At 46.8% G+C, this 20,824-nt stretch overlaps 1 protein-coding gene across 1 annotated transcript in view; it reads right to left on the reverse strand.

Moving 5' to 3' along the window:
- Positions 1-20,824, reverse strand: part of LOC149435352 (uncharacterized) — an 80,517-nt gene that overhangs the window by 37,215 nt on the left and 22,478 nt on the right. The window contains 2 exon segments of the mRNA XM_089662746.1: positions 6,814-6,895; positions 7,000-9,111. Of these exon segments, the coding sequence (XP_089518872.1) occupies positions 6,814-6,895; positions 7,000-8,408 (1,491 nt within the window). The 5' untranslated portion in view covers positions 8,409-9,111.

Here is a 20,824-nt window from a genome sequence, read left to right on the forward strand (position 1 = left end):
ACTAATTAGACCAGGAGGTTCCTCCAAGGACAGCCCACTCAATGATTGGCTGCCAGGATAATTCAAAACTCCACTCCACCATATCATGAAAAGAGAAGAACAAAGAGTCCGCTCCAATAGTATATTACCCGAGATAGGTACATTTATTTACTCCAAGTATTGCACTTACAATGTTCAAAACATCAACAAGCCCAAATAATGAGTCTCGTCACTTCCGGTTACGGATCTACGTCACTTACGGGTCTGCAGCACCATCACGCCCTGATGCGTTTCGTCATATCCTGACTTATAGGGGTGATGGTGCGGTGCGGCTTACCGCTTATATCAGGAGAAAATAATTAGAATCACCAGACTGATAATCATGCTTTATTCATTCACCTCCATCTCGCAGGAAGTGATGTCAGTTACTGGCAACAACTAGGCTCCATACTTTTACTCAAAAGAGGGCAGAACACATAACGACAATCACATTATAATAGTTTACATCCAAAATATATTATTACATAACACCACTGCTAAAACATTATTCACTTCCCTAATGACACTATGGGGTTTATTTACTAAAGCTGGAGAGTCCAAAATCAGACTCCCTTCTGCATAGAAACCAATCAGCTTCTAACCTCAGCTTGTTCAATGAAGCTTTGGCAATGAAACCTGGAAGCTGATTGGTTTCTATGCAGAAGGGAGTCGGATTTTGCACTCTCCAGCTTTAGTAAATAAACCCCATTGTAACCATAATGACAATATCATATGTCATATACAATGACAACCTATATAATATTACTCATAATGAAACAATGTGTATACGATCATATATTACTAATCATTGGATACATCATGATATATATATAATATCAAAACAATGTGTATACGATCATACATTACTTATCATCGGATACATCATGATATATATATAATATCAAAACAATGTGTATACCATCATATATTACTAATCATTGGATACATCACGATATATATAATATAAAAACAATGCGTATACGATCATACATTACTTATCATCGGATACATCATGATATATATATATAATATCAAAACAATGTGTATATCATCATACATTACTTATCATTGGATACATCACAATATATATAATATCGAAACAATGTGTATACCATCATACATTACTTATCATTGGATACATCATGATATATATAATAATGAAACAATGTGTATACCATCATACATTACTTATCATTGGATACATCACGATATATATAATATAGAAACAATGTGTATACGATCATACATTACTAATCATTGGATACATCATGATATATATATATATATATATATATATATATAATATCAAAACAATGTGTATACGATCATACATTACTTATCATTGGATACATCACGATATATATAAACACCATTATTGACATTTAGAATTTTATAGGATTTTACAGAAATGTATTTAATTACTCTCTTACTGATTAATATACTTATTACAAATTTTACTTACCGTATTTTTCACTCCATAAGATGCACTTTCCCCCCCCCCCCCCAAAAATGGGGCCATTCACAAAGCACAGAGCCGGGTGCCCACACTAAAAGGAAGATTACTCCTAGGAAGTGGGAGCGGGTATCTGTCAAATTCAGATGTCAGCTCCCCCTCCCTCCCCAAAGGTCCGCAGTCTCTGGTCATCTCCTTTACTGTCTGCAGTCTCTGGTCATCTCCTGTACTGTGTCCGCAGTCTCTGGTCATCTCCTTTACTGTCTGCAGTCTCTGGACATCTCCTGTACTATGTCTGCAGTCTCTGGTCATCTCCTGTACTGTGTCCGCAGTCTCTGGTCATCTCCTGTACTATGTCCGCAGTCTCTGGTCATCTCCTGTACTGTGTCTGCAGTCTCTAGTCATCCCCTGTACTGTGTCCTCAATCTCTGGTCATCTCCTGTACTGTGTCCGCAGTCTCTGGTCATCTCCTGTACTATGTCTGCAGTCTCCGGTGATCTCCTGTACTATGTCCGCAGTCTCCTGTACTATGTCCGCAGTCTCTGGTCATCTCCTGTACTATGTCCGCAGTCTCTGGTCATCTCCTGTACTGTGTCCTCAGTCTCTGGTCATCTCCTGTACTGTGTCCGCAGTCTCTGGTCATCTCCTGTACTGTGTCCGCGGTCTCTGGTCATCTCCTGTACTGTGTCCGCGGTCTCTGGTCATCTCCTGTACTGTGTCCGCAGTCTCTGGTCATCTCCTGTACTGTGTCTGCGGTCTCTGGTCATCTCCTGTACTGTGTCCGCAGTCTCTGGTCATCCCCTGTACTATGTCTGCAGTCTCTGGTCATCTCCTGTACTGTGTCCGCAGTCTCTGGTCATCTCTTGTACTATGTCAGCGGTCTCTGGTCATCCCCTGTACTATGTCCGCAGTCTCTGGTCATCTCCTGTACCGTGTCCGCAGTCTCTGGTCATCTCCTGTACCGTGTCCGCAGTCTCTGGTCATCTCCTGTACCGTGTCCGCAGTCTCTGGTCATCTCCTGTACTGTGTCCGCAGTCTCTGGTCATCTCCTGTACTGTGTCCGCAGTCCCTGGTCATCCCCTGTACTATGTCTGCAGTCTCTGGTCATCTCCTGTACTGTGTCCGCAGTCTCTGGTCATCTCTTGTACTATGTCAGCAGTCTCTGGTCATCCCCTGTACTATGTCCGCAGTCTCTGGTCATCTCCTGTACTGTGTCTGCAGTCTCCTGTACTATGTCCGCAGTCTCCGGTCATCTCCTGTACTATGTCTGCAGTCTCTGGTCATCTCCTGTACTGTGTCCGCAGTCTCCGGTCATCTCCTGTACTATGTCCGCAGTCTCTGGTCATCTCCTGTACTGTGTCCGCAGTCTCTGGTCATCTCCTGTACTGTGTCCGCAGTCTCTGGTCATCTCCTGTACTGTGTCCGCAGTCTCTGGTCATCTCCTGTACTATGTCCGCAGTCTCTGGTCATCTCCTGTACTATGTCCGCAGTCTCTGGTCATCTCCTGTACTATGTCGGCTGTCTCTGGTCATCTCCTGTACTATGTCGGCTGTCTCTGGTCATCTCCTGTACTATGTCCGCAGTCTCTGGTCATCTCCTGTACTGTGTCTGCAGTCTCTGGTCATCTCCTGTACTATGTCTGCAGTCTCTGTTCTTCTCCTGTACTACGTCTGCAGTCTCTGGTCATCTCACAGTACAGGTCATCTCCTGTACTGTGTCCGCAGTCTCTGGTCATCTCCTGTACTGTGTCCGCAGTCTCTGGTCATCTCCTGTACTATGTCCACAGTCTCTGGTCATCTCCTGTACTATGTCTGCAGTCCATTGGTTCAGAATATTTTTTTCTTTTTTTCTCCTCTAAAACCTAGGCGCGTCTAGGTCAGGTACGTCTTATGGAGCGAAAAATACGGTATATAATAGCAATGGAAATATGCACACATAATTGTATATATGTCCATATCAGATATATAATTTTATCCATAATCATTTTAAATGAAATGCAAAACTCAACAATAAAAATAAATTAACTTAAAATAAAATAAAAATAAAATAAAAATAAATATAAAAATAAAATGAAATGAAAATAAAAATAAAGTTTACCCCCCAAATAAAAGAGATCTGTCCACTCAGAGTCATTAAAGAGAACCCCAATCAGAGGAATTTCAGTCCTGCAGAAGAAGTTGTAGGAATATGACTGCACACTTAGCAGTTTGTAAGTTCAGATCTCTTGCAGTTGTACTTTGTGATCAGTCTATGGAGAGGAGGAGTAGATGAACAGAGAAGCAAGATAATGAGGACATCCAATCTTCACCTGATGAAATCCCTTAGACTTGTGGCAGAACCAAATGAAACAAGTGACCATGTGGGCTTAAGTGGTCCCATTGAACACATCCCATAAAAAACAGCTGCAACTCTCTGTTGGAAGGTCTACGCCGGCTTAGGAAGTTGCTTTCTCCGAGGCTTCTCCCTGGCCAGTGTCCCATCCTCAGACCTGCCTACAAACCTGTCATCCATAAGAGGAGGTGGAACATTGGAAATGAGGCATGGATCGTGGGAACAGAGGTGGAACATATATCGGGAGGTGGGCTTAGCTGGAGTCCTCAAACTTGGCTGCAATAACAACAGTCAGCAGAACCTGGAAAAGACTCTCCTCTCTGAAGTTTCAGAGGCTCGGCAAGATGCTTCTTGATTGCAACCCAGTCTCTGTACTGAGGCAGTGTTAATCGAGCATTAACTCAGGATCTGTCAATGAAGAAAACATTTGGGAACAGATCAGTTAGAACGGATGCAAACGCATTACATGTTCAGTCAAAGCTCCATAAAAAAGATACAGATGAGGATCATGAGGAAACACAGTTCATTCATCGATCCTTCTCCGAAAAAAAAAAAAGGAAAAAGCCAAAGCACAAAACCGTATGCGCCAATAGGAGAATGATTGGTAGGACTGGTTCACGCATATGGAATTAAAAGTCCATTAAAAGTCCATGATAAAAAAGGGGGAGGGGAGTTAGAGATAAGATGGTCCACTTGGGCAGCTGGTTTCCAGAGTAGAAGACGGCTCTCTAGATGCGCACAATGGTAAACAGAAATGGAAAAAGTGCCTCTAAGTGTAATGCCACAAATGTATTTATTAAAAACAATGTAGGTTAACAAATGGCAACTCAAGTGCTCTAAAAGAGTAAAAGGTGCAAAATAAAGCCCGTGCGGGGTCCTGGATGGTGAAGCTTGGGAAAGGAGCGATTCTGCGCACCCTGGTGGTGTCCCCTGATGTGCTACATTTAGCTCGCCCTAGGCAACACTAAAATTGGGCAGCACCCCTCCAGTCCCTGCCAACCACTAAAACTGGGCGCTTCTGCCGCCACTAAAATTGGGCACCCCCCACTACCGCCCTCATCTCCTCCCCCAGCCCCTGCCGCCACTAAAAATGTAGGTTAACAAATAGCAACTGAAGTGCTCTAAAAGAGTAAAAGGCACAAAATAAAGCCTGTGAGGGGTCCTGGATAGTGAAGCTTGAGGGAGGAGCAATTCTGCGCACCCTGGTGGTGTCCCCCAATGTGCTGTATTTAGCTCACCCTAGACAACACTAAGATTGGGCACCACCACCAGCACCCCCCCAGTCCCTGTCAACCACTAAAACTGGGCGCCCCAGCTGCCACTAAAGTTGAGCACCCCCCACCACCACCAGCACCCTCACCTCCTCGTGCAGCCCCTGTCATCACTAAAATTGGGCAGCAGCAGCAGCACCCCCCCGGGGCCAGCTGCCTCCACTCTCTGCCAAACAATCCTTCCCGGCCCTTCGCCTCCGCTTGCAGAGAGATAGAGTTAGTCAAGCACTAACCTTAACCTCTCTGGAGCCAAGCCCAGTGTCTTCCTTCTTTGTGCCAGAAGCTTACACCTTCCAGCAGTGTACAGCCTCCTTGTATTCCATGGCAGAGGCTCATCAGGTCCCCAGGTGGTGCCCCCCCTAAAAAAAAAAAAATTGCTGACCCAGGCAAATGCCTTGTTTGCCAATTCCACTCTCTGCCAAACAATCCCTCCCGGCCCTTCGCCTCTGCTTGCAGAGAGATAGAGTTAGTCAAGCACTAACCTTAACCTCTCTGGAGCCAAGCCCAGTGTCTTCCTTCTTTATGCCAGAAGCTTACACCTTCCAGCAGCATACAGCCTCCTTGGATTCCATGGCAGAGGCTTACCAGGTCCCCAGGTGGCGACCCCCCCAAAAAAAATTGCTGCCCCAGGCAAATGCCTTGTTTGCCAATTCCACTCTCTGCCAAACAATCCCTCCCGGCCCTCGCTGCCGCTTGCAGAGAGATAGAGTTAGTCAAGCACTAACCTTAACCTCTCTGGAGCCAAACCCAGTGTCTTCCTTCTTTGTGCCAGAAGCTTACACCTTCCAACAGCCTCCTTGGATTCCATGGCAAAGGCTCACCAGGTCACCAGGTGGCGCCCCCCCCAAAATAAAAAATGGCTACCCCAGGCAAATGCCTTGTTTGCCTCACTGTAAATATGCCACTGGTCCCGTGCATGCTCCGAGACGTGTTGTGTCACTGCCAGCTCTCAGCAAACCTCTGGTCCAGCATTGCAGTCCATGCTTGGCTCCACAAGCCTCCAGAGCTACCGGTTTTGTCTTCTCCACTGAGCGGCTGCTTGAGATCCATCTCCTGCCATTCCGAAGTGATCCCCGGCCAGACTACTTCACCAATCATGGACTTTATTTTGTGCCCTTTAGGGCTCATTCACACTTGATTTATTTCTAACTCTTGCCAAACGCCCCTATAGCATTTGACAAGCGTTTGGGAAGCATTTGTAATGCTCCTCAAATGCTCCCAAAATGCCCTATGCGTGGTTTTGAGGCAGTTGATAGGCATTTGTCAAGCATTAAAACCGCACCACAAACTCCTATAATAAAGTTAAATGCTATTAATGCTCCGCAGCCGCACTGCAAATGCCTGCCAGGCATTTGCGGAGCGGCGCCATAGACTTGAATGGGAGGCTTCAATTCCTCCTGACTGGACACTAGGCGTCAGTTTTGCCGCAACGCGACACTAACGCTTCCATGTGAACAGCACTGTGTGCTGCCATGTGCAGAATTTTCATAGGCATTTGAGAAACGTTAAAACGCTTCCCAAACACCTGTCTGACGACTTCAGCTAGTGTGAATGTAGCCCTATTCTTCCAGAGCACGTAAGTTGCCATTTGTGAGCCTACATTGTTTCTAATAAATACATTGATGGTATTACACTCAGAGGCGTTTTTTCCATTTCTGTTAAAAAAAAAAGTAAAATATTCAAGGACTTTCTAAGCACTAAACTCCATGCTCCATTCATTACATTCCTTTTTTTGCTCACAGATTTTAGTTTGTTCTTCAAAAGTAGCATTATACCTTTTTTCGCTTTTTTACGAGCTTGTGAGATGACACGAGATGTGAAACTAATGAAACACCAGCAAATCTTTCATTACGGCTTAGCTGCTACCTCTTTAACAACCCCCCCCCCCCTTCCCTTCTTCCAGAGATTCCTCTTTGCAGTTAAAGCGTGTGAATCCTCTGGTGTTTGATTAGCTCAGAATTAAGTGTAAAAGCTTCATCACACTCAGAACATTGATAGGGCTTCTCTCCGGTGTGAATCTTCTGGTGTCTGGTAAGTGTTGCCTTTTGTGCAAAAGCAATGCCATATTCAGAACATTTATGTGGTTTGTCTTCGGTGTGACCCCCCTGGTGTCTGTTAAGCCCTCTGTTGTCTGTAAAAGCTTTGTCACATTCAGAACATTGATATGGCTTCTCTCCAGTGTGAAGCATCTGGTGCGAGATGAGATCTCTCTTCTCTTTAAAAGATTTGTCACACTTGGGACACGGATATGGCCTCTGCCTGGTGTGAACCATGTTGTGTGTGATAAGCTGTGACAATGTTTTATAAGCTTTGTCACATTCGGAACACTGATATGGCTTCTCTGTGGAGTGCATCCTCTGGTGCGTGATAAGCTCTTTCTTGGTTTTAAAGACTTTGTTACATTCGGAACACTCATATGGCTTTTCTCCGCTGTAAACCCTCAGGTGTGTGATAAGATTTGGCTTCCTCTGGTGTGCGATAAGCTCTTTCTTGGTTTTAAAAACTTTGTCACATTTGGAACACTGATACAGCTTCTCTCTGGTGTGAATCCTCTGGTGTTTGATAAGAGTTTTCTTTATTATAAAAGCTTTGCCACATTCTGAACACTGATACGGTTTCACTCCGGTGTGAATCATCTGGTGTGCGGTAAGATTTGACTTCATTGTAAAATCTTTGCCACATTCCAAACACTGATATGGCCTCTCTCCAGTGTGAATCCTCTGGTGTATGATAAGATTTGGCTTCATTGTAAAAGCTTTGTCACATTCGGAACACTGATATGGTTTCTCTCCGGTGTGAATCCTCTGATGCGCGATAAGCACTTTCTTGGTTTTAAAAGCTTTGTCACATTCGGAACACTCATAGGGCTTCTCTCCGGTGTGAATCATCTGGTGTTCGATAAGATTTGCCTTAATTGTAAAAGCTTTGTCACATTCCGAACACCGATATGCCTTCTCTCCGGTGTGAGTTCTCATGTGTTTGCTGAGATCTTGCAGAATTGTAAAAGCTTTGTCACATTCGGAACACTGATACGGCTTCTCTCCAGTGTGAATCCTCAGGTGCTTGATAAGCTCTTTCTTGGTTTCAAAAACTTTGTCACATTCGGAACACTGATACGGCTTCTCCCTGGTGTGAACCCGCTGGTGCATGATAAGCTCTTTCTTGGTTTTGAAAACTTTGTCACATTCGGGACACTGGTACGGCTTCTCTCCAGTGTGAGTTCTCATGTGTATGGTAAGCTGGCCCCTCACTGCGAAACCTTTGTCACATTTAGAACATCGATGAGACTTCTCTCCATCATGAGTCTTCTGGTGTGGGATACGTTCGGCCTCCATTGTAAAGAAAAAAAAACCTTTGTTACATTCCAAACAAAAAATCGCTTCTGAAATGGCTCCTCTCACGTATACATGGGTTGGACTTTACTGCAAAGTGATTGTCACTTCTGAAATGACTTCTCGCCTGTTGTCTTTTTTTTTAAGCATGTATATTGCCACCTCCCCTAAGTGATTTCAATTTTAAAAGTATATGGTACTAGATATAAATAAAATGTCTAAATATATGTTTTCTGTAGTCGGGTCAATTTCCTGTAAATCCAACTAAGAGTCCTGAGGAAGCAGATAAGCGAAACGCGTTGACCTCTTCGGATGATCTGGCACGAAAAAGCCACACTGAATCGAACAAACCATGTATCATTGTAGGACGACTACGGAGTGGGGTTTTGTTGGGTTTTCTTTTTGTGAATGTTGGTTTTAAATTTTTTAATAAAAATACATATTTTTATTGATGGATAGAGTGTTCCTTAGTACCAGTAAAGTCCGGCCTTTTTTTTACTTTCTCTTTTTTTTCTCTCCTGTTGTCCTCATAGGCTTGATCAATGTTGAAGAGGATCCAAAACATTTAGAACACCGATAGGTCTTCTGTCCTGTGTGAATCCTTCAGTGAACTGCTGTAAAGACTTTTAGCCACTTAAGACACCCATTTGGTTCATTTGGTATTTATGAAGACAAACGTGACGGAAAACCTGGATCATCAATCCACCTGTACAGAAAAATATAAATAAAAAAGGCAGAATTTTATATAAAGGGCTAAATAAAGTTGCTTTCTATTTTTAACGTTCATTATTAAATATAATAATATACAGGATTGACATAGCTCCAACAGTTTGCTCATATAAAAGGGAGACAATACAGCAATGGTACAATTCCAAACAAGAAGGGTTTGTAAGCTCCTAGGAGCAAAAGGCCCTCCAATCTAATAGAGAAGAGCTGGTGGGACAAAAGGTATTTTTGTATTTTATATTATTGAGGACACTATGGATGATAAAATTGACGGTTTATTACAATTTCCTGCATCATAAACATAAATAAAACAGCACTAAATGAAAAAAGTGCAAGTGCTTCAAAAATACATACCATATAACAGCCTTCAAAATTTCCACTTGTCCACTGGCATTGTGCGAGTGAAAATTACTTGGGGGGGCGAGCAGCGTCGGGACTAGGAGTGTGCGGGGGCAGTGACAGGCAGTGATCTCCCTGTATGGCTTTCAATGAAGCAGCTGAAAACTGCGGGAGGGAGAGGAGAAACGGCTTCCCATTGCTGCACCGATCATCCCCCTTTCTTCAGTTTCTTTTTGGGGCCCCTGTGTTCTCCTCAGTGACCAGCCCCTCCCCCCATTCTCCACACTGCTCTGCTATCCCCTGTCCCCTCCCACACTCCAGATCATGCAGCTTCTCAGAGGAGGACGAGTGGGAAATATACAGAGCAGCCAGCATCCCTGTGATGACAGAACCCTGTGAGTCCTTCCTTCTTTCCTTTCCTCCCTCTCTTTCTTGCCTCCCTCACGTCTTTCTTTTGTTCTTTCTTTTTTGCTTTCTTTCTTCCCTCCTTTCTTTCCTCGCTCTTTTATTTCTTTTTCTATCTTTCCTCCCTCCCTCCTTTCTTTCTTCTTTTCTTTCCTCCCTTCTTTCTTTCTTTCCTCCCTTCCTTTTTTCTCATTATTTCCTCCCTCTTTTCTCTCTTTCCTCCCTCCTTTCTTTCCTCTCTTCCTCCTTTCTTTGTTTCTTTCCTCCATCCTTTCTTTCATCCTTTCCTCCCTTCTTTCTTTTTTCTCTTTCTTTCCTCCCTCTTTTCTCTTTTTCCTCCCTTCTTTCTTTCTTCCCTCTATTCCTCCTTTCTTTGTTTCTTTCCTCCCTCCCTTCCTCCCTCCTTTCTTTCTTTCCTCACTTCTTTCTCTTTCCTCCTTTCCTCCCTTCCTCCTTTCTTTCCTCTTTTCTTTCCTCCCTTCTTTCTCTTTCCTCCCTCACTTCTTTCTTTCCTCCCTCTTTTTCTTTCCTTCCTTCTCTTTCCTCCCTTCCTCCTTTCTTTCCCTCTTTCCTCCCTCCTTTCTTTCCTTCTTCCTTTATTCTCCTTTCCTCCCTCCTTTCTTTCTTTCCTCCTGCCTTTCTTTCCTCGCTTTTTTCTTTCCTCCCTCCTTTCTTTCTTTCCTCTTTTCTTTCCTGCCTTCTTTTTACTCCTTTCTTTCTTTTCTCCATCCTTTCTTTCCTCCCTTCCTCCTTTCTTTCTTTCCTACTTTCCTCCCTCCTTTCTTTCCTCGCTTTTTTTTCTCTTTCTTTCTTTCTTTCTTTCCTCCTTTCTTTCTTTCCTCCCTCCTTTCTTTCTTTCCTCTTTTCTTTCCTGCCTTCTCTTTCCTCCTTTCTTTCTTTTCTCCATCCTTTCTTTCCTCCCTTCCTCCTTTCTTTCTTTCCTTCTTTCCTCCCTCCTTTCTTTCCTCGCTTTTTTTTCTCTTTCTTTCTTTCTTTCTTTCCTCCCTCCTTTCTTTCCTTGCTCTTTTTTCTATCATTCCTCCCTCCTTTCTTTCCTCCTTTCTTTCTTTCCTCCCTCCTTTCTTTCCTTGCTCTTTTTTCTATCATTCCTCCCTCCTTTCTTTCCTCCTTTCTTTCTCTCCTCCCTCCTTTCTTTCCGCGCTATTTTTTCTATCATTCCTCCCTCCTTTCTTTCCTCTTTTCTTTCTTTCCTCCTTCCTTTCTTTCCGCGCTCTTTTTTCTATCATTCCTCCCTCCTTTCTTTCCTCCTTTCCTCTCTGCTTTCTTTCTTTCCTCCCTCCTTTCTTTCCGCACTCTTTTTTTTTCATTCCTCCCTTCTTTCTTTCCTCGCTCTTTTTTCTTTCTTTTCTCCTTTCCTCCCTCCTTTCTTTCCTCACTCTTTTTTCTTTCTTTTCTCCCTACTTTCTTTATTTCCTCCCTCCTTTCTTTCCTCCTTTCCTTTCCTCCCTCCTTTCTTTTCTCACTCTTCTTTCTTTATTTCCTCCCTCCTTTCTTTCTTTCCTCCTTTCCTCCCTCCTTTCTTTTCTCACTCTTTTTTCTTTATTTCCTCCCTTCCTTCTTTCATTCCTTCCTCCCTCCAATCTGTACTGCTCTCCCTGCATCCTCTGCACTGTGCGTCACTTTATTTCCCTGTAGATGTAAAGCACTTGTTTTCCTGTTATGTTTACATTGCTTTTGGATAATATAGCTAAAGTGCTTGTTAATATTTATTTTTGTACCTTTATTCTGCATAAAACACTTAACAGTGTCAATTCATGAGAATTTATGAGGACGTGAGTAGAGGCGGAATTAGGGGCGGGGCAGGGTAGGGGTTGGGTGGGACAACTGGTGGCGAGTAACTCTTAAGGCCTGGCTAGTAGCTCAGAACTTGAAATTTTGAGCCCTGTATATAAATATGTATGTGGGTGAAAAAGCCCATATTACACAAATAAAGTGAATAAGTCCATTGGTATAGTGCCAAAAGAAAAGCAATCCACATGTGAACAGGAAGCCACTGCTGCTAGGTGAAGTGACAGACTCCTAAACCGGATCACCGTGTCGTCTGAGGCTCCTTACCAGAAATGGTGGACCACATTGGTCGAACGCGCTTACATAGCTCATCCACAGATGACATCGGCATACACATAGGGGTCACTCCAAACGGATAGACTATCAAGCTCCGAATGGTCAGACACTCTCCAACCTCCTCCACAGGTGGCATCAGCTCAGCATGAGTACATACAAAATGAAATCCAAATATTTTTGGATCTCATGAAAACAACTCGCAAATTTTGAGCAGCGGTTCAATCCAAAAGTAGCAAGGCCGTATAGCAGATGTAAGAGCCTCGAAAATTAAAGTAACAGGCTGATAACAAAAATCCCTGATCGCTATCGATCGAAGCATGATGACGTCACATGCATGACACCCCTGACGTGTTTCGTCAGAATGACGTCATCACGTAGGGGTAGAATTTACACCCACAAAGCCCGCTACGAAAAGGACGCAGCCACGCAAGGCTTAACTTGAAATATTATTACAATTTCCTGCAATAGAAGCTCATTTGTTTGTTCTACTAAGAGCATTGGGCTGCATAGTGACGGGCAAATGTGCTTGGCATCGATTTGAGGGTGCGTTTAGCAAGGGCATGTAAGAATCCCAAGATTGCAAAGTTCAATGCAAACCCCACTGAAGCTGATAGAAGGCAAATTTTGGAAATCAATTTTCTCCATTTTCAAGGTTAATAGGTGAGGGATTGTCAAACAAAGGGAACAGGATGCTGGGCACTAACGGGTGGGACATGTACCCAGCGGTGTATTTAGGTTTTGTGCTGCCCTAGGCAACACGAAAATCATTCACCTTCCACCTATGCCACCTTGGCCCCAGCCAAGAGAGCCTGAGACCGACCAACACAACAGCACCCCCCGCCAAAACAGCCTGACATTGACCAACTCCACAGCACCCATCCCCCCTTGCCAAGGAAGCCTGCCACCAAGCAACTCCACAGTACCCCCCCTCCGAAAGAGCCTGACACCGACCAATACAACAGCACTCCCCCATCCCCCGAAACAGCCTGGCATTGACCAACTCCACAGCACCCATCCCCCCTTGCCAAGGAAGCCTGCCACCAAGCAACTCCATAGTACCCCCCCTCCGAAAGAGCCTGACACCGACTAATACAACAGCACTCCCCCATCCCCCGAAACAGCCTGGCATTGACCAACTCTACAGCACCCATCCCCCCTTGTCAAGGGAGCCTGCCGCCAAGCAACTCCACAGTACCCCCCCTCCGAAAGAGCCTGACACCGACCAATACAACAGCATTCCCCCATCCCCCGAAACAGCCTGGCATTGACCAACTCCACAGCACCCATCCCCCCTTGCTAAGGGAGCCTGCCACCAACCAACTCCACAGTACTTCCTGCAGAAAGCCTGACACCAACCAATACAACAGCACCCCCCCCCCTCACCAAAAGAGCCTGACACTGATCAACCCTCCCAGCTGAGAGCCTTTCGCTAACAGACACCAACCCCCCCCACACCCCGACTGAGAGAGGCTTCCACTAAAAGCCACCCCCTGCGGGCCAACCCACATGGAAGAAAAATATATTTGAAGTATATATTAAAAATATTCTTCCCAAATATATTGACATATATTTGAAATACAATTTTGTCCGCATTCAATATATTTAAAAAAAAAAAAAAAAAAAAAAATATATATATATATATATATATATATATATATATATATATATATTTATATATACACATACTATATACTGTATGTTGAAATACGTTTTTATTACAAAATATATGAAAAATATTTTTTAAAATACATTTCCAATATACTGTATGTCTTTAAAAAAACTCATCTGCATTTTTAGACTGAATTTACAAATATATGTAAAATTATATGTTAAAATTACTTTTTTATACATATATTTAAAAAAATATATATTTTTAAAGATATTTTTCATATATTTTGTAATGTATAAAAAACGCATCTCAGTTCTCACCTACAAGGTGGGACAAGTAACCTTTTATTCAAAATTTTTGTACAGAGGCATGGTGGGGTATCACGTACCTGGTGATGGAGGCCAATGGAGAGAGGGCTTCCCTTGTGGCTAAGTTCCGGACTCCAATGAGAGTGGGACAGCGGGAGTCAGGCCCAAAGTTGCACAGGTCGCCTGTAGGAGTGCTGATTGGTGGTCCACTCAGAAGCACAGCTGGTGCATGGAGATAGGTCTGCAGACAGGATGCACCTGTGCATGGTATGCAAGCCCTTCTGGGATTTAGATGTTTACTGGGTAGTCGGTTCAAGCCAAGGTCAGGTACCAGGTGGGAATCAGAGCAGACGTAGTCAGATGGGATAGCTGAGGTCATACACGGAGGAGCGAGAGAGAGAGTATCCGTAAGCCAAGCCGAGGTCAGATCAGGGGTAAATCAGTAGACAGGTCCAGGAGCAAGCCGAGTCGGTAACAGGAAATCACGGGTCAGAATCACAGGAAACAGGAACCAGGAACAGGGCACGGGGAGCTAGAGATCATCCAGAAACCAGAGGAAGTGATGAGCCTCCTTATAAAGGCAGTCTGGCACCAGACTGAGGCTGATGTGTCCTTCTGCGGCCCTGTAGAGTACTGGCAGAAATGCCAGATCTTCCAGAACTTCTGCCGTGGACAGGACCCTGGGGTTAGGCCTCAGGTTTCTTTTTTTTTTTTAAGGTGGCTGCCAGATTGCATGCCCATGATTACTGATGAGGAGGGATGGTATGACTATAAAAAGAAAGAACATTTTTAAACATATGTAGCACCGCTCTAGATAGGCAGGTGGAGTTTTTTTTTTATTGTAGAAAGAAAGGCTGAGTAGCGACCTGGGCATGAGTCAGCCAGGTAAATTTAGGTTAGAGCTGAGGGCTCTGCAGATCAGTTCCCTGAGACCTCCCCCTGCTCTAGAGACTTGAGAGGTTTCTAGAAGGCAATAGGGATGAGGAGGGGCTGATCCTCATACTTAAGGGATCCTTCCTGGGTCTTATTGGCATGAGGTCAGGTCAGCGCTTAAGCATGACTGAGTCTGCTCAGCAGCAGGAAAGTTCGGATGGGAGACAAAGTGAGAGGCTGGGATGCAGGAGCCTGGGAGGGGGCTCAGTGGGAAAGGGGCCTACCTCCAGGCTGAAGCTGAAAGGAGGATCTCTCAATCTCAGCAGTCCCCTGTGCAGCAGGGAAGGAGTCAGCCCAGTGGAAGGCAGCCACCAATGCAACAAGCTCATAGGAGAGGAAGAGTGAGTAGTCCTACATCCCCTGGGCCAGTTCAGGAAAAAGGCATTTGGGTGGGAAACCTAAATAGTCCCCATCTGGGACTGTTGATTCGCAGAGACAGATTCTGGGTCCCCTTGCCCAGGAATTGACCCAGTACAGCTGGATGAGGAGAGGATTAATCTGGGTGGGTATAACAGAACCGGACCCCGTCTGCACTTGGGTATTTCTGTTAAACTCTTCCCTGTCCGAATACCGACCACGGACACCACCACTGACCATACAAGACGAGACAGCACCAGTCTTGAAGGAAACCAGGAAATAGACAACTTTATTTTAACACAGATACAAGATATATGCATTCAAGGGAACAATTCCCCCCTCCCTGCATAATGACACAGGGCGGGGCAAAGCACATCTAGCAACAAGAGACCCATCAGCAGACACCCTCCACCAAGCCAATACACAAACACATTCATCTCATAATAGTTTGCTCCCAAGCAAGACACACAATAGAACAATGGGATGCAACAACATGGCATTAAACAATGAACAACCCCCCACCGCAATATTAGGACATTTCACCCTGTACCCCTAACAGGCACAGGGTGACTTACACATAATAGGGATATGGGGAGCTGATACAGGGGTCTCCCCACCCCTCCAAAGTTAGCTGTGTTCCATGGGTCCCTGTCAGGAATGGACTCAGCACTGGTGGTGGGACTCATCTGCCGTGTGGGCTGCAGTACCAGAGCTGACCAGCGGGTGCTCTCAGCAGCCAGAAGCTCACACGTGCAATCAGCCAAACCTGGGGCTGATTGCAGAAAGGTGTATTTAAGGCATGACCAGGCCTGTGATCTGGGCCTTGGTGTATGTTTTCCCATGAGCCTCTGTACCTGGTATCTTGTGTTCCTGCTTCGTTGCTGACCCGGCTTGATCCTGACCTCTGCTGTCCGTCTCCTGTTGAACCCCTGGCTTGCCTGACCATCCTTCTGCCTGATCCCCTGTACCGCGCTGCCTGTGAGTTACTGAACCCGGCTTGTGACCTTGACCATTCTCTGCCAGCTCCTTTGGTACCTTGCTGCCCGCACGTTACTGACTTGGCCCGTCTGACCACGCTAACTACTCTGCCATCCATCCATCCTGCACGGATCCAGCCGTACCTGCACATACCTCTGGCGGATCCCTCTACCACTAGCAGGTGTACTCAGGGGCCGCGACCTGGTTCCTGTCTGCTCCAAGTCCATCCCCACCATCAGGGGCCCTGGTGAATAGCAGACTGGGACTTAGACTCCGCGCCCTGGGGAATCCTGTCCTGAGGACCGCTAGAGGTACCACCAAACGGTCATTACAGAACCCTACGGCCGGCCTGACCATTCCACCTCTCCAGCCCTGACTACGCCTGTGTTCCTGCACCTACTAAGATTAGTGGAAGGTTGGTTTGTTCACTGTGCGTTTATATATATATATCTGGGTGGCTAATAATAAACTGTATTATACTATACCTGAAACCTGCGTTTCCCTGTGTCAGTCCACACCTTTCTGGTCATTCCTAGATTCCTGACAGTCCCCCACCCAAAGTGACTCCCATCACATATCTCCCCTTTCAGCAGGAGACTAACGCAGGAGTAAACCCCAGACGGGTGGACTCTGAAGTTAGTCTGTACTTCCAGTCCCCCAATGCCAGCACCCACACAGTACCCCAAGCAAATTGTCCCACACAAAGTATTACTCACCCAACCAACCTCTGTCTCTCTCGTAGAACATACCCGCCGCTGGGGAGAAGTACGGACTGGTCCTTCTCCCTGAAGTCTTCTCAGCCGCGAAGACAGGGTGGCTGGGCCAACTCCATCATGGTGTTGGGGATCTGGGCCGACTGCCCAGCATCCCTGGGGGTATCCAGGTGGTGACTGTAGTTGCTAGGCAGAGGTCAGTGGCGCTCTGTTCTGTTGCCAGCACTTCTGCTGGGGACCCCACATCTGCTCCGGCTAACCATGGGGGAGGGAGGCCGGCTTCCTCCACTCCCAGACTGTGGATCTGTTGCTGGGATGACATTCCTCTGTCACTGTCCCCCTGTATCACGTACCTGGTGATGGAGGCCAATGGAGAGAGGGCTTCCCTTGCGGCTAAGTTCTGGACTCCCCTGAGAATGGGATAGGGGGAGTCTGGCCCAAAGTTGCACAGATTGCCTGTAGGAGTGCTGGTTAGTGGTCCACTCAGAATCACAGCTGGTGCATAGAGATAGGTCTGCAGACAGGAGGTGCCTATAGATGGTATGCAAGCCCTTCTGGGATTTAGATGTTTACTGGGTAGTCGGTTGAAGCCAAGGTCAGGTACCAGGTGGGAATCAGAGCAGACATAGTCAGATGGGATAGCCGAGGTCATAAACAGAGGAGCGAGATAGAGAGAGAGAGTATCCATAAGCCAGGCCGAGGTCAGATCAGGGGTAAGGCAGAGTAGACAGGTCCAGGAGCAAGCCGAGTCGGTAACAGGAAATCACGGGTCAAAGTCACAGGAAACAGGAACAGGGCATGGGGAGCTAGAGATCATCCAGCAACTTGAGGAAGTGATGAGCCTCCTTATAAAGGCCGTCTGGCACCAGACTGAGGCTGATGTGTCCTTCTGCGACCATGCAGAGTACTGGCAGAAATGCCAGATCCTCCAGAGCCTCTGCCGTGGACAGGACTCTGACACCCTGGTGCACAGATCCTAGCTTGGGAGGGAAGACAGTTTAGTCCATTTTGGCTGACTGTGGGGGAGGGAGGACAACAACCTCCTCTCCCTTCTCCCCCGGGCCTCTGAAACTACCACAGGTGTGTGGCAGAGGTCAACAACACCATGCCCTGATGCCAGCTTCTGCTGGAGGAGCTCCGGCTGGTTCCTCCTCAGCAGAAAAGTCAATCAAATCCCCAGTTTCTGGAACTGGTGTCTGGGGATAGGGGTTCACCATCTCCTGTCTGTGGAACCCAGAAGATGTTACCAGTTCTGGACAGAGGCTAGCAGAGCTCTGCCCTTTTGTCTGCACTTCAGTTTTGGGGACGGCAATCTCTGGAATTTCCTCTGCCGATTCTTGGGCATGCTGATGAACATGTTTTAGTAGTTGCCTGTATGCCCTTTCCAGATGCTGTTCTTTCATCAGCAGGTATTCCAGATCTGGTTCAAGCTCTGAGACCCCTGTGAGACCAAACATAACCTCTCTGTCTTCTTGCAGGTCCTCAAGGGTAGGTTCTCCTTCATCGCCAAACACAAAATGATCTGTAAGGCTCTCCCACAGCAATCCAGGACCACCAAAGTCATATCCCTCCGGAGAGCATTCTGTTGTCACCCCTAAATATTTCTGCTCTGCGTACCATTGAAAAACCTGATATCTCCCGCTGGACCAGCCTGTCCAACTCAGTCACCCATTGCTCCTGGGGTCGCTCTCCTAGGAATGGCATCCGTAACATCGGATGGTACTGTCAGGCAGGGCTGTGGAACGGACAGGTAGGCCTAGTGGCAGGGTAACGCACTGGCTGACGACAACCACCACCAACAGACCGAAGTCCCTCAGGGCGCGGAGTCTAAGTCCCAGGCTGCCCTTCACCAGTGCCCCTGATGGTGGGGATGGACTTGACGCAGCCAGGAACCAGGTCGCGGCCCCCAAGACACCCCGGCTGCGGTAATGGCCGCCGCCAATGGCGTGTAGCTGGTGAGAATGACAATAGCGTAGTCAGGCAAGCCGAGTCGACAACAACAGGACAAAACAGTACAGAACAGTAGACAGAGAATCACAGGTCACGGGCCGGGATCAGCAACGGAAGGTCAGATCGAAGGAAAACACAGAGAATGGTCTTAGTCACAAGCCAAGTCAGAATACCAGAAGAGTCACGAGCGTATACACAGAGCTGTAGCAAGACAAAGACACAAGACACAAGTGCAAAGAGCATGTGCGGATCACAGGCTTATATGTACTCAGCCACACCCCTCTGGGGGATGGACCTCAGAGACCTGAAGGCATAAAAGCTTCCCACCATGCTCAGCAGAAATCCAAGATGGATGCCCGCACATGGAGTAACATAACCTCTGGGAAAAGGTAGGACCTTGACAGGTCCCTGGCCCATTCCCCTGGGGTTGGATAGCACTTGCCCTTGTACATACCAGCAACCTGGAGGGCTCCACTCCAAAGCACCTCCCAAATCCACTGCCTGAGCTCCAGGTACTCATCCGCAGACACAGTCCTAGGGTATGTTGCAAGAACGGTCTGCAGAAGCCCTGGGAACTCTGGTGCCAGGTCCATATCTCCACTGGGGTGACTGACGTCTACTTTCCTGATCTTGAATCCCGATGGTGGTTTGAACGTGTTCACAGCCAGGAAGCACAATCCCACCGCTTGCCACCAATGTAACGGAACCGGACCCAGTCTGCGCTTGGGTATTTCCGTTATAATACCGCTTCCTAGTCCGAACACTGACCACGGACACCACCGCTAACCATACAAGACTAGACGACACCAGTCTTGAAGTAAATCAGGAAATAGCTTTATTTTAACACAGATACAAGATATATACATTCAATCCCCCCTCCCTGCATAATGACACAGGGCGGGGCAAACCAAATCTAGCAACAAGAGACACATCAGCAGACACCTCCCACCAAGCCAATACACACAAACACATACATCCCATAATAGTTTGCTCCCAAGCCAAACACACAATAGAACAATGGGATACAACCACATGGCATTAAACAATGAACAACCCCCCACACCCCACCTATACATGTCTACACAATATTAGGACAGATCACCCTGTACCCCTAGCAGGCACAGGGTGACTCAAACATAAGAGGGATATGGGGCGCTGAGACAGGGGTCTCCCCACCTCTCCAAAGTGAGCTGGGTTTCATGGGCCCCCCACCCAAAGTGACTCCTGTCACACCTGGGATGAGAAAAGAGAGGGACCACTGAGATGACGACAGAGAGAGAGACTCCTGAGATCAGGACAAAGAGGGACCCCTGGGATGAGGACAGAGAGGGACCCCTGGGATGAGGACAGAGAGGGACAACTGAGATGAGAACAGAGAGGGACAACTGAGATGAGGACAGAGAGGGCCCCCTGAGATGAAGACAGAGAGGGACACTGAGATGATGACAGAGAGGGACCACTGAGATGAGGACAGAGAGGGACCCCTGAGATGAGGACAGAGAGGGACTCCTGAGATAAGGAATGACAGGGATTCCTGAGATGAGGACAGAGAGGGACCCCTGGGATGAGGACAGAGAGGGATCCCTAGGAAGGACAGAGAGGGACCCCTGAGATGAGGACAGAGTGGGACCCATGAGATGAGGACAGAGAGGGACCCCTGAGATGAGGACAGAGAGGGCCCCCTGAGATGAGGACAGAGAGGGCCCCCTGAGATGAGGACAGAGAGGGACTCTGAGATGAGGACAGAGAAAGACCCCTGAGATGAGGACAAAAATTGACTCCTGAGATGAGGACAGAGGGGGACCCCTGAGATGGGGACAGAGAGGAAACCCTGAGATGGGGACAGAGAGGGACCCCTGTGATGGGGACAGAGAGGGACTCCTGAGATGGGAACAGAGAGTGCCCCCTGAGATGAGGAAAGAGAGGGACCCATTTGATGAGGACAGAGAGGGACTCCATGGATGAGGACAGAGACGGACCCTTTGATGAGGACAGAGAGGGACCCCAGAGATGAGG

Source organism: Staurois parvus, unplaced genomic scaffold (assembly GCF_062004578.1).
Source record: "Staurois parvus isolate SC_StPar_1 unplaced genomic scaffold, SC_StPar_1.0 ptg001532l, whole genome shotgun sequence".
Classification (NCBI taxonomy): domain Eukaryota; kingdom Metazoa; phylum Chordata; class Amphibia; order Anura; family Ranidae; genus Staurois; species Staurois parvus.